We start from the raw sequence: 13,516 nt of genomic DNA on the forward strand, positions 1-13,516 counted from the left end.
TTTCTCCTCAGTTCTATTCAATGCCTCCTAATTGGTTATGTGGTCTACCCACCTAATCTTCAACATTATTCTGTAATGCCACATTTCAAAAGCTTCTATTCTGTTATTGTCTAAAGCGTTTATTGCCCATGTTTCACTTTTGTACATGACTACACTCCATGCAAGTACTTCCAGAGAAGACTTCTTGACTCTTAAATCTATATTTGATGTTATCAAATTTCTCATCTTCTGAAACACTTTTCTTGACAGTCTACTTTTCATGTCCTCTCTACTTCGACCATCATCTGTTATTTTACTGCCCAAATAGCAAAACTCATCTACTAGTTTAAGTTTATCACTTCCTAATCTAATTCCCTCAGCTTGCCTGATTAAATGACCAAATTCAATTAGCCTTGTTTTGCTTTACTTGGTGTTCTTCTTATGTCCATCTTTCAAGACACTGTACATTCCGGTCAACTGCTCTTCATAGTCCTTAGCTGTCTCTGACAGAATTACAGTTTAATTGGCAAACCTCAAAGCTTATATTTCTTCTCGCTGAACTTTAATTCCTTCTTCAAATTTTTCTCTGGTTTCCTTTACTGCTTGCTCAGTAAACAGATTGAATAACATAGGGGATAGGCTGCGAACCTGTCTCACTCCCTTCTCGATCATTACTTCCTTTTTGTGCCCTTTGATTTTTATAACTGATTTCACTCCCTCTATTTTACCACTTCTACCTTCAGAATTTCAAAGAGAGTATTCCAGTCAACATTGTTAAGAACTTTCTCAGAGCCTAAAAATGACGAAAAAATAGGCTTGCTTGTCCTTACTCTACCTTCTAAAAGAAGTCGTAGGGTTGTTACTGCCTCGCATGTGTCTACATTTCTTGAGAATCCAAACTGATGTCCCTGAGGTCAGTTTCTACCTGTTTTCTGATACTTCTGTAAAGAGTTTGTGATAGTATTTTACAACTATGACTTAGTAAACTGATAGATTGTTAAATTCACACGTGCCTCATTACTGGTACTCTTCCATATGGCTGTGCTGTTATTTTTTATGGATTCCATATGACATTATATACCTTTTTTATAATGAATATATATATATATATATATATATATATATATATATATATATATATATATATATATATATATATATATCGTGGCCACTATTTTTCTCCGGCAATCATTTCCCTTATCTGCAGTTTAGATGCAACTAAATGTGTAAGCATAAAGCTCATTTTCTTAAGACGCCAGGAACACCAGCTGTTTCCTAAAACCAGCTGCTCAAAAAGATATGAATTATAATAATACCAAACTAAGAAAACAGTATAAATAATGTAACGAAAAATCTCTGGTGGAATATAAATAATAGAAGGAGTGAAGATAACAATTCACCGTACAGCATACAGCCAAGACATTGAGAGGAGTGGAAGCGAGACTGTGAATGTTGCTAGCTTTCAGACTAATCTTTCACAGATAATAGTTTACATATACATACACATGCGCACATATACTGCATGGCCAAATTGTCCTGACTGACTACGCTCTTTTTTTCACTGCAGCTTGACTGGTGTAAGGGGTTGTGTGTGGTGGCAATAGTAAGGGTGGAAGAGAGGGTTGGAGGAGGACTATTGAGGTTGACAGGGAGAGGCAGTAAAAGCACAAGATTGAAATATGCACCAAAGAGCTTGTTCTGGTGATGGGCAGGGGGAGCTATGTGGAGGATCGGGTTTGTGGGAGGAAGGGGGGAAGAGGGAGGGGGGAGAGGAAGGGTAGACTGTAGAAAGGAGGGTGTGAGTGCAGGGCGAGTGAAACTAGGTTCATGGGCAGGGGCTAGCAGGCATTGAGGCTAGGAGGATTATGAGATCAAAAGCTATTGTGCAAGAGAATTTTCCATCTATGTAAGTCAGAAAAGCTCAGAACCTCTTGCCCACAGTCTGGCGATGGGGACTGTAGGTTATCTCAGATTGAGGCTGGGATAATTTTGGGACTGGAGAATGTGTTGTAAGGATACCTCCCATCTGTGCAGTTCAGAAAAGCTGGTAGCAGAGTGGAGGATCCAGATGACCCAGGTTTGGAAGCAGCCACAGTATTGACTACCAACCAGCTGTCCTCCAGGATGAATGGTTACTGACAAACTGTGGCCAAGAGCAAGGTAGACTAACCTTTGGCAAAACATGCAACTGAGCATAACATGCTTGAATTCAATGGCTGCATCACAGTCTGGGCCATCTGAATCCCCCCTCTCCACCGCCAGTTTTTCTCAACTGCACAGATGGTAGTTATCCTTACAACACTGTCTCCATTCCCAAAATTATATCGGCCTCAACCTGTTGTAACCTATTGTCTCTACACCCTCCACCCAACAGTTTCTGCCCCCTCTGTCCTATCACCACCTTGCCATTCATGTCCGCAAACCGTCATTGTGCTATGCTCTCTGCCAAGACACTCACCAGTCTGTTCCCCCTTCTCTGGTCCTCTCCATTTCCTCTCCCCCACAGCCTCCCGATGCTGCACATGAGTGCCCTGTCTTGCCACCATTTAGTCCCTGCTCTCCCTCAGCCTTCTCAAGAAGAGAATAGAAGCTTTTTAAATGTGGTGCTACAGAAGAATGCTGAAGATTAGATGGGAAGATCACATAACTAATGAGGAGTTATTGAATAGGATTGGGGAGAAGAGGAGTTTGTCGCACAACTTGACTAGAAGAAGGGATCGGTTGGTAGGACATGTTCTGAGGCATCAAGGGATCACCAATTTAGTATTGGAGGGTAGCATGGAGGGTAAAAATCGTAGAGGGAGACCAAGAGGTGAATACACTAAGCTGATTCAGAAGGATGTAGGTTGCAGTAGTTACTAGGAGATGAAGAAGCTTGCGCAGGATAGAATAGCATGAAGAGCTGCATCAAACCAGTCTCAGGACTGAAGACCACAACAACAACAAGAAGCGACAACAGTCTTACACAGCTGAGAATGACAACAGTGTGCATATTTCAGAATCTTGGTGACTTACTTATTTCTTGTGTGACTTTCTCAAATGTCGTCCCTCAGACTGACCTCCTCAGGCTCATGTTTCAAATCTCCTGAACTATTCAGTCAGCCAACAGATTTTCAACATACTCCACATATACAAACTGCAGCCTTTGCTCTGTTTGTGTATCTTTCGATGTGTGCTCATAATCACTTTCACTGTTTTGTTTTATGTTGCCTTTTATACACAAAATATGTTTTTCGTCTTAGTGACAAAGAATTGATTGATTGCCCTAGAACCTGAGATTTCTCAGACTATTTTTTGTCTCTGTTTAGGACTGCATCTAATCAGCAGTAATGTTATGTGTTTGTGTAAAAGAATATTATCTGTTTTTTATATAGTCAACTCTTTTTTTTCACTATATGTTGCTGTTCTTGTTATGCTATTATTGGAGAGCATTGTTTTTATGACCTTTTGCATAATGACAGATGTCCCTTTCAGATAGAACTAATTAAATTTTTGTGAAATAACAGGACAGTAACCATCCATTTCAGAAATGTCGTGGGATTCTTCGAGGCGGCGCAGGAGCCGAAGTGTACATGGAAGCTCCTCATCACGTCTCCGTATGGACTCTTATAGCTCTTCGAGTCGAAGTAATCGTGCCAGAGGTAAATAACACATATTCCATTCCTAATGCTGCATCAAAATTCTGTCACATGTCAGCTTCAGATTGTAGTTTGCCTTAAGCAGTTCATATAGATATTCAGACACAACTCACTGTGGCCTCATGTCCACCAGCTGTCCTGACCTCCTTGCCAAATTAGGAGAGAGTTACTGCCAGAAGTAAAGCTGTTGAGGGAGGTTGATGAGTTGTGCATGGATATTAAACAAACTTGTATTTAATGGTACCAAAAGTGTATAATGGTTGCTCCACCTTAGGAATGAAGTGGGTGAGGCAGAAACCACAGGAATTCTTATATTTTCTTGGATGATAATATCTCTGCAGATTTACAAGTGCCACTATCCCAGTGGTATCATGCAATGTTGTTAGATTGGGAATAGTGAAGACAAATGCAGAGCACAACTTCTGGCTACCCTTCTACTGTTTGTTTTGCATGAGCATTAGAAGAATAAGGAACTATTTAAAGCTGATGGCAGGAGATCCTCTCTTCATCAGATTCTGTGCCCTGCCCTCCAATGAGCTCTCACTTGACGCCACTGAAGTCACAAATGGCAGAGGTTTGGAGTCAGTGGAATGCACGCTACAGGTGTCTTGCTCAGAGCTGTCCTTGAAGTGATTGACTTGTAACAGTTCGTGGTGTCAGTGTGGTCCCAACTGCTGCTGATGCTATACAATGCACTATAGCCATATGACGAACACAGTGATCTTCACTCTTAGTAGTGGCTGGTGACTTTCTGCAGCCTGGTGTTCTTGCGACTGTAAAACTCTTGTTTCCTGAAGACATGTGATTTTGTTTTTCTCTGTAACTTGATAAGATGTTCTGTGACTGTTTTTTGACATCCAAATTCCATTTTCACAATTTGGTCCTAAGATTATTGAGATCTTTCCTGGCTTATTTTTTGTTGATTTTATGTTTGGTTTAGGCCACCAGTTGTTGTCATTTCAGAGGCATAAAGAGCTTTATTTCAACAACTGTGTTATAATGATGTAATTATCCATACTATGATATAGTTTTTTTGGTTGTATCTATTCTTTGTATGTTTGTATGCAATTCTATATCTTTTTGAACTTCCATATTTAACATGGGCAGTTTGATAATTTTTCCTAGATAGTAGAATTTGTGTACTTGGGAGATTTTTGTGGTATTTGGTGATTAGCTGAAATATTAATTGTTTAATTTTGATTGGTGCCTTCTATATAGTGTGTCTTCTCATATGAAGTTTGGAGCCAAGATTTGGCTGCTTTTTCCTAGTGTTTTTCTGGAGACTGGAGTGCTGCTGGTCTGTTATTGGAAAGGATTGTAATGCCATCAATGAGTGCAAGACAAATTTTATTTTGGAGACTTCTGCCAATATATACACCTTTAGTTTTGCCATTTCCTGATCACTTTTCTCAGAACTAAATTGAATGCCGTATTTACTCACACTTTTTTCAGACCTACATTTAATACCGTATTTACTCACTTTCTCAGAAATAAATTGAATACTGTATTTACTCAAGTCTAAGCCGTACTTTTTTCCGGTTTTTGTAATAAAAAAAAAACCACCTGCAGCTTAGGATCGAGTGCAAAGGAAGCAGAGGTTCTGAAAAATGTTGGTTGGCGCTGCCACAACTAACTTCTGCCTTCGAATATATGTATCGCTACACAGGCATGCTCTGCAGACACACAGATAAATACTGGCGCCCAACCCTCTGCATCTGGGGGGGGGGGGGGGGGGGGGGGAGGAGAAGAGTGGAAGACGAGCTTTTTTTCTGCGCCCCGAGTTTCGACCACTGCATTTTCATACATTATCCAAAGAAGTAAATACAAATTCCATATTGTTCATCTTCGAACGTAGCAGCATTTCAATGTACTACAAAAATCCGACTGGCAAGACTGTTTGGGATGTTTGTCAATATGGCCAACTCTACATTCTGAACTTTTTCCTACTTGTGAGAAGAGATGGTTGCTAATAGGAACTTTTATGAATTGTGAATCAGATGCAGTATTCTCTTCACCATAAGAATAATACAAATATAAACGTTTTGTCATGTATTCTTTCATGTTTGCTCCTATCTCATTTAAATCCTGTCTGCCTAATAAACTACGAAACTAGAGTGAGACAACAGCAAATGCAGAAGAATATACATATCATATCATGTCATGTTTATATTCGTATTATTCTTATGCCTAATGGTGATACAATCAGAAATGAAGCATGGCAATTGACTAGATTTTTAAATCTAAGATGACTCTAATTTCTGTGTAGAATGTTACGTACTAAAGAGGCATGTGCAAAGATATTCAAACGGAGAAAAATTTTCGCTAAACTCTCATTCAGAACATCTTCTATCATACGCAGTCTATTATTTTGTTCTTGTTGACATTATCAAAGAAAGCAGTAGTGTAAGTAACAACAAATAGCAGAGTCTCTTGCCATTGTTTCGCTAATGAGACGATTCCTCTCTTCTTCTTCTTCTTCTTCTTCTTCTTCGCGCGGTTCCAGACTGTAGCGCCTAGAACTGCTTGGCCACTCTGGCTGGCCTTGGAAAAGGAAGGGTACCCATATAAATACAGACGGAGCACCTGACGCATAGCAATGGCTACCTGGTAAAGCTTAACTGCTAAGCTTACGACTTGAACCAAACAACTGTAGCTGTATCGTCATTCATTCGACCTAAATTGTGTCTCATTTACAATGGACCAACTTTGTTTCGATTTGAAGGTGTGGCCTAGATTCAGGAAAAATTTTTTTCCTTGATTTCGAGTCTCATTTTTCAGGTGCGACTTAGATTCGAGTGCGACTTAGATTCGAGTGCGACTTAGATTCGAGTGCGACTTAGATTCGAGTGCGACTTAGATTCGAGTAAATGTGGTAGTAGTGGTAAAAACAAGTCACCCTGTTGGTCCTCCATTTTGATTTTGAAGGACCAGGAAGTTCTCCTAAAAATTGAGCTTCTGTTGATATATTGCCTGTTGGCTTTTATCTTGGGATCTTTAGCTGATGTTTGTTCAGTGATTTTTTTGACATTTCACCAGCAAGTGTAGCTGGCATTGTCAAAGGTTCTCCCCTCCCCCCCCCCCCAATCCCACCCCTCCCTCCCTCCATTGCTCATGACGGACACGACCAGCAGTAGAGGGCGAATCTTTGACAAGATCCCGAGATGAAAGCCGACAGGCAATAACACATCAACAAGTTGCTGTGGAATTCTTAACAGTTTTAACTTTTGATGTTGTGTTGGTCAGCATTTGATCAGTTGTCACATTTATTTTGTCTGCTTGGAATTTCTGTACTACCTTGAACAGCATCCATATGTCTGTGGAATCATGTGCCTTTTTTTAAATCAGCTAATCTGATTACTGCCACAGTTTCAATTAATGACATTATTGGAGAACTCTGGCTATTGAGTGAGATGGAATGGTGATAGTGTACAGCAGCAACCAGCAATCATTTGTGTTTGGGTTACATAACTAACAAAAGTACTGTTACTGATTTTCAATTACACTTTCATAGTCAGATTGCTTACATGCATATGGGCATTGATGTACAGCTGAGTCGCCATAGAATAAATAAAATTCGCAATTTCAAAAGTGTGATAATGATGTGTGTGCTACATACTTGTTAGTCTGTTGCATTCACCTATAAATCAGTGCCAGTGTTTTTATAAAAGCTTGTAAGCCGCATGAAGTGAGGGTTCATAGTTATAGAATTGTTCTTCAAATTCACTGTAGCAAATGAAGTCAAAATAAAGCTTGGTTGACTTTTATCTTGTTTCTGATGCACTGTGCTATTGACCATAATAAACAGTGTGGCATTAGTCTTGGCATGGACAACCATGCCTCCATCCTTACTACCCTCCTGTTTTCCTTTCCCTGTTGCTTCATAACCTGGGTTGTGAGTAACTAAATCCACTTTCCCTTTTTCCCTTTCTTTCCCCTCTCTCCTCCCTGATGAAGGAACATTTATTCCGAAAGCTAGGAACTTAAATTTTCGGTTGTTTTTTGTGTTTCTATCAGCTGTACTGAGCTAAGTATTGGCCAGCCCCTCTATCTCTTTGTTAGTATTTCTTTCACATCTTTATATGAGATTTTCCATTAACTATTTATTATTTTAAATTTTATGTTGAAAATGTAAGTATATGTATCACTGCATTAAATTTATTGGTATCACACGTCACATTTATTTATATGATTCTAAAATTAAGTCAAACTAATGAAATCTAATTCACCAAAGAAAAAATTAACTTCATAACCATACAATGCTGAAAGTTTTTCAAAAGGAAACATTGTCTACATATCGAAGTTCCTTCATGACACATTATGCTGTTGTTCTACCAGCACTTCATGGTAGTGTGAAAACAACTGTCTGGAGTCTGCATTTGAACATTTAATACAAACTGCCTACAGCTACATAGGAATTTGTATCACCTCAGAATATTTACACTGCTGAAATTGCCATTCCAGGTCTACGTAACAAATTATTTGCCATTTAAGTGCCCTTAGAGTTCATCATCATCTTAGGTTAGAAGCAAGAATCTAGGGCTGGGAGCAGCCTAGTATAGAACTGTGGCCATAAGAGGTTGTCAACCTTGCTTGAACTGGTAATGTAGTGAGTTTGAATGTTTTGTTAATGCCTGCTTCAAGCATATGTTTCTCAAAATCTTGCCAATTTCATCAGAAAAACTTACTTTTCCCATAATTTTGAAGCCATATTTAAATTTTTTAATTTCAAAATAGACTTAACTGTTTTCCCTACCAACATCACATTTGCCGATTATTTACACCACAAATTTTATAAAAAACATTGTGTTTTTGAGAGATCTCTAATGTGGTGTGTAGTGTACAACTTCATACACAATGGTAAGAAGAAGTGGGCTACAGAATGGTGCAGCAATTGGCATTGTAGGAAAGCTGGACAGGAAGAGAAATGAGTAGTGAACAGGATAACTCAACAAACAGAAGATTTACTCAACTTGTATTCCTACTAATGTACAAAGATGTAGCACAAATAGTGCAGTGAGAAACAGAGACCAGTTACCACAATGTGCACAAGGAAAAGCCTTCCTCTATTAGAACACAAATGGTGAAGATGGAGCCATGACTAGATGGCATCTGTATATTGTCCAGTAGCACTGTGGCTCCAAGCGTAAGTTGCCAGAATTACTGTTGCCAGGCGTCCTATATTCTGGTGTCAGAGGGTGCTCAAAGTACCGAGTCACTGCTGGTGGCTCTGCTTATTGGATGCACACAAGTGGGTCCACCAGCTTCTGCATGACTGCTGTTGGTATCTGATGAAAACTTGCAATTCCATTTCTATGATGCCCGTGGGGTGGTATCAATATGATATGTGATACCACATGTCTGCCCCCCTCCTTCCTATCTCCCCCTCCCCCCTCTTCACTATTGTCATGAAGTGTAGATGAGCAAACAACAATGGGCAAAGGGTTGGCTACAGGTCGTAATAAGGAGGTGAGACCCAAAACGGAGGCTAATGCCAAGATCCTGCCAGCACGCTGAATACGCCTTGAGCCCTCACAGGAAAACCATTTGTAAAACTGGGCAGAGGATGCACACCCACATCAAGAGGCAAAGCAGCAAACAAAGACTCTCAGTGACTACAGAGGGACCCAAGGCAGCGTGTGAGTCAGCCGCTGGGAATACGGGACCATTCCCTATATGACCGTGGCTGTTGAGATGGTGACTACTGTGAAAGAGCATTGAGTTCCATCTGCTCCGGGAACCGGTGACGACGGCACAGTTCCCTCAGGAGCTGTATGGAGCAGGGGCTGCTGTGTTCAGGAAAGAATGGAATCTGAAAGCACAAAGGTTCCAGAAGATCACACAATTCACATAGACAAATTTTCTTTTGATGTCGTCCCAGCAATTCTCATGGTCTCTGCAGGAGAAACGCAGAATGTCCAATACATCAGACAGTGGTGTCTCTCACCCAGCACCTTCGTCTGGCATACAATCTGTAGAAGAGTGCTTGGCCAGGTGGAGTGAGTACTGCCTGCTGTGGAGGGTGCAGCAACAGAAGCAAGTTGCGGTGGTGCCGCCTATGAAGCAACGCTGCTGGAGATGGTCTGTAATGTTGCTGGGAGCAGTAGCAACATAAAAATATAAACGGAGCTTGATCTTGTGTGTGGGAGGCATGAAGTTTGTCTGTCTGTTGCTTAAATTGTTGCACAAAGTGTTCAGCTTTGCTGTTGGATTGTGGGTGGAATGGTGCACTTGTGATGTACTTGATGCTGGAGCTAGTGCAAAACTGTTAAAACTCATCAGTAACAAATTGAAATCCCTTGTCAGTCACAATCACTTCAGGTAATCCCTTGAGGCAAAAGATTCCTGACAAGGCTTGGATTGTGGAACAAGCCATAGTAAAGTTCATAGGAAGAGTGAAGGGGGTGATGAGCCAACATGTATTCCAGTAAGTTCGTGCAAAATCCATGTGCAGGCATTGCCAGGATGCTTGAGGTCTGTGCCATTCAAAGAAATGTTGAGATGTAGCTGACTGATGTTCAGCACAGTCTTGGCAATGAGAAGTGAAGTGTTCAGTTTGAGCCTCCAAACCATGCCAAGTGCAATGATATCTCACCAACTGCTTGGTGCGAACGATGCCCTAGTGACCCTGGTGTAGCAAATGAAGTATGTCAGGCTGGAGAGCTTGGAGTACCACAGCACATGATTGGTCATTATCAGTGTAAAGCAAAATGACAGCTTGGTGAACTGCAAGGACATGCCAATGAGCAAAATAGCGACAAAGCACAGAGCTACGAATCTGTCTGGCTGAACACAGCCAACCAGTGCAGATGTAATGTAACAAAATCTGCAGATCAGGATCCACTGCTGTGGTCTGGGAAATTTTCCATTGATTACGAGGAATCCCAAGCAAAACATCTGTATCTCATGCATCAGTGTAGGATCGCGAAGCAAAGGACTCATTAAATTTTGAATCCAGGCCAATAGGGAGTCAAAAAAGAGCATCTCCTTTGGCATGCTTAGGAGTGGGCCACTACACCATATCAAATGGGAATTTGACAAAAGAAGAGCTGACAGTTGGCGTTCCTGCACCGTATGAGTTGGGATGACTGAGGAGGGCTAAATAAAGATTTTAGAGTTTTATGGTCAGCAACCAAGTAAAATTTTCTGCCAGAAAGATACTGGAAACTTAGTTACACCATAGACAATGGTGAACCAAATTTGTAACAAAACAGCACCGATGCTGTAAAATGAAGCATCCACAGCCAAGACTATGGGTTTGTCTGGATCAAAATGAACAAGGCATTGATCACTAAGCATAGCATATTTCAACTTTTGGAAAGCAGACTGACACTCTTGCAACTAAACAAAAAAGTGTTCTTCCTGTCAAAGCAATGCAAGGGAGCTGCAATACAGACGGCATTAGGAATAAACCACATATAATTAGTGAGCTTGCGTGGTACAGGCTTCAATTCCAGCACATTGCATGAGAGTGGAAGGTCATGGATAGCAAGCAAATGTGATTGCAGTGGGTGAACATCTAGGCTATTAATGAAATGACAAAAGCACTTAAGTTCAGTCCGGAAAAAAAGTAACAACTGTTTGTGTTACATTTGAGACCAGCTGCAGACAATACTTGGAACAGAGTGCAAAGATTGCTACATCTACATCTACATTTACACTTCGCAAGCCACCCAACATTCTTCAAGAGAGACGATAGGTTCATCTAAATAATTTGAGCAAAAAGGAAGAGTTACAGTCAGCTACTCCAGAAAACACTGAAAACTGGCAGGTGCGGAAACATTGCCAAACTGCAGTTGCAAAAATTTGAAGAGACCCAGATGAATATTGATGATAGACTTTTGTGACTGTTCATCCAAAGGTGTTTTCAAGTAGGTGTCATGCAAAACAATCTTGGAAGAGAAATGACCAGCAGTAGTAAGAGAGACAAAAAGTTTCACCCAGACATGACAAGGGATAAACTGTCAGTGACTGACTGAGGAGTCACAGTTTTCTTAAAAACTGCGCACAGCTGGAGTCTGCTGGATGGTATTCTTTAGAGGCCTGTTTGTCGTGCCTATATACAGAAAAAAACAGGTGCTACCTCAAAACTGTCTGCTGCACTTTCACGGGAACCTTGATAATTTTGAATCTGCAGAACCTGTTGCAAGGGGTTGAGTATCTAACAGTCTATTTCCGAATTCGAGAGTCAGCTACATTGTGCATGATGGCAACACGAACAATAGTATCAATACAGTATTTTTCAGTCACATTTGAATCTACACTGTCTAGTAAAGCTTTGCAATTCAGTCATCCACATATGGTATTACTGTCCTTGCTGCTTATATGACATAAAGAACTTGTGACGGACATCCATCAATTATCCTCTGTCCTCATAATATGCCGTAAGTGCCTGAAGTAGTTCCTCAAATGGCACTATTTCAAGGCAGGACATGGGTAATAACTTCACACAAAGTGTATAAACAGTCACTCCCAATGTGGCCAAGAAATAAGAATGCTTGTCTGTACCACGTACGTGATGAGCGCATTGAACTGTGTGAGGTACTTTGTCCAGTCGTCCGTTGCCTTGTCAAGCTCACAAAATGGTGGCACACATGTGGACGGTACAGGTGGTGGCACTGCTGTTTGGTCCAGCATCTTGTGGAAACTATCTGCACTGTCATGAAGCATTCATCACTTCTAGCAGTTGCACTGTTTGTTGACTCTGAAACTGAATTAGATCAACAGCAAGTGATTGTGGCTTGGTAGCTGTAGTAACTAAGCAGTGCTAAAATACAAACAATGAAAAGCAAAAAGAAAGAGGTTGCAAGTGCAGCAGTGTCTGAACGTAGAAGATAAATAGCACAAGCAAGGTGAACACTGGCACCCAGAACAATGAATAACAGGAAAAAGCCATCAAAAAGACAACAGAGCAAGAAGAAAGCAAATAGACTTGACTGCCACATGTAGGTACTACATCTCGTCTTCAGATGTGTATGACTTGAACATGTAAGACAAACTGCCTACAGCTGCATAGGGATTTGTATCACTTCAGAATATCTACGCTGCTGAAACTGCCGCTTCGGGTCTATGTAACAAATTATTTGCCATGTCAGTCTCCACAGAGTTCATCATCATCATCATCGTCATCATCACAGAATAAAAGCACGAATCTAAGGCTGGGAACACAGACTAGCATAGAAATGTGGCCATAAGAGGTTGTCCGCCTTGTTTGGGTTTGTAATTCTTCTGGAACACCTGGAATTCTCAGGCATTAAATTTTAGCTGGAAAAATTGGGGAAATCTCCAGTAATTTCAGGAATTTCATAAAATCTCGAGGAATTTTGTTTTCCACCTAGCGTTGAAATTCAATTTTATTGAGTTTTATAAATCGCAAATTTTGAAGTACTTAATATCTCAGAGTGTGTTAATTATATGAATATTAGGCTATATAAATTATCAGTGTTTAGAAACTGCGGTTAAACTGCTGCTCGTGGCTGGTATATATCTGCCTCCCCCCCCCCCCCCTGACCCTTCTCCCCTTCTCCCCTTCTCCCCTGCTCACTATGTTAATTTATCAGGAACTTCAGGGCACCATCTTCCTCCTCACATGTGATGAAATTCTCAGAGAATTTTCTTTCCAAGTTTGAGTAGCAACCCTAAAGATTTGCTGGTGGCATTGCTATCCTCAGTCAAAGTGAGGGAGAATTATGGGACGTACTGACTGGCATGAAAACTCAAGTGAGCATAGAATATGGGCTGAAAGTAAACCAAAGAAAGAACAAGTAATAGCAGAAATCATCTTAACAGTAAACTAGATGTCAAAATAATGAACTATGTAGCAAAGGAATTCTACCCTCTGGGAAGCAAAATAAACATGTGTAAGTAGTGGACATTTGGTTGTCCAGTTAACCCCAATCCTG

General features: G+C 40.6%; 1 protein-coding gene across 4 annotated transcripts in view; it reads left to right on the forward strand.

Moving 5' to 3' along the window:
* The window catches only part of LOC126284037 (splicing factor, arginine/serine-rich 19-like), a 121,281-nt gene that overhangs the window by 9,129 nt on the left and 98,636 nt on the right, over positions 1 to 13,516 (forward strand). For 2 of the 4 annotated variants that reach the window (XM_049982599.1, XM_049982600.1), the window contains exon 3: positions 3,507 to 3,620. In XM_049982599.1, the coding sequence (XP_049838556.1) occupies positions 3,509 to 3,620 (112 nt within the window). In that variant the 5' untranslated portion in view covers positions 3,507 to 3,508. Of the gene's footprint in view, positions 1 to 3,485; positions 3,621 to 13,516 lie in introns of all 4 variants that reach the window. The other 2 variants (XM_049982597.1, XM_049982598.1) reach the window with 1 other exon arrangement.

Source organism: Schistocerca gregaria, chromosome 8, assembly GCF_023897955.1.
Source record: "Schistocerca gregaria isolate iqSchGreg1 chromosome 8, iqSchGreg1.2, whole genome shotgun sequence".
Taxonomy (NCBI): Eukaryota; Metazoa; Arthropoda; class Insecta; order Orthoptera; family Acrididae; genus Schistocerca; species Schistocerca gregaria.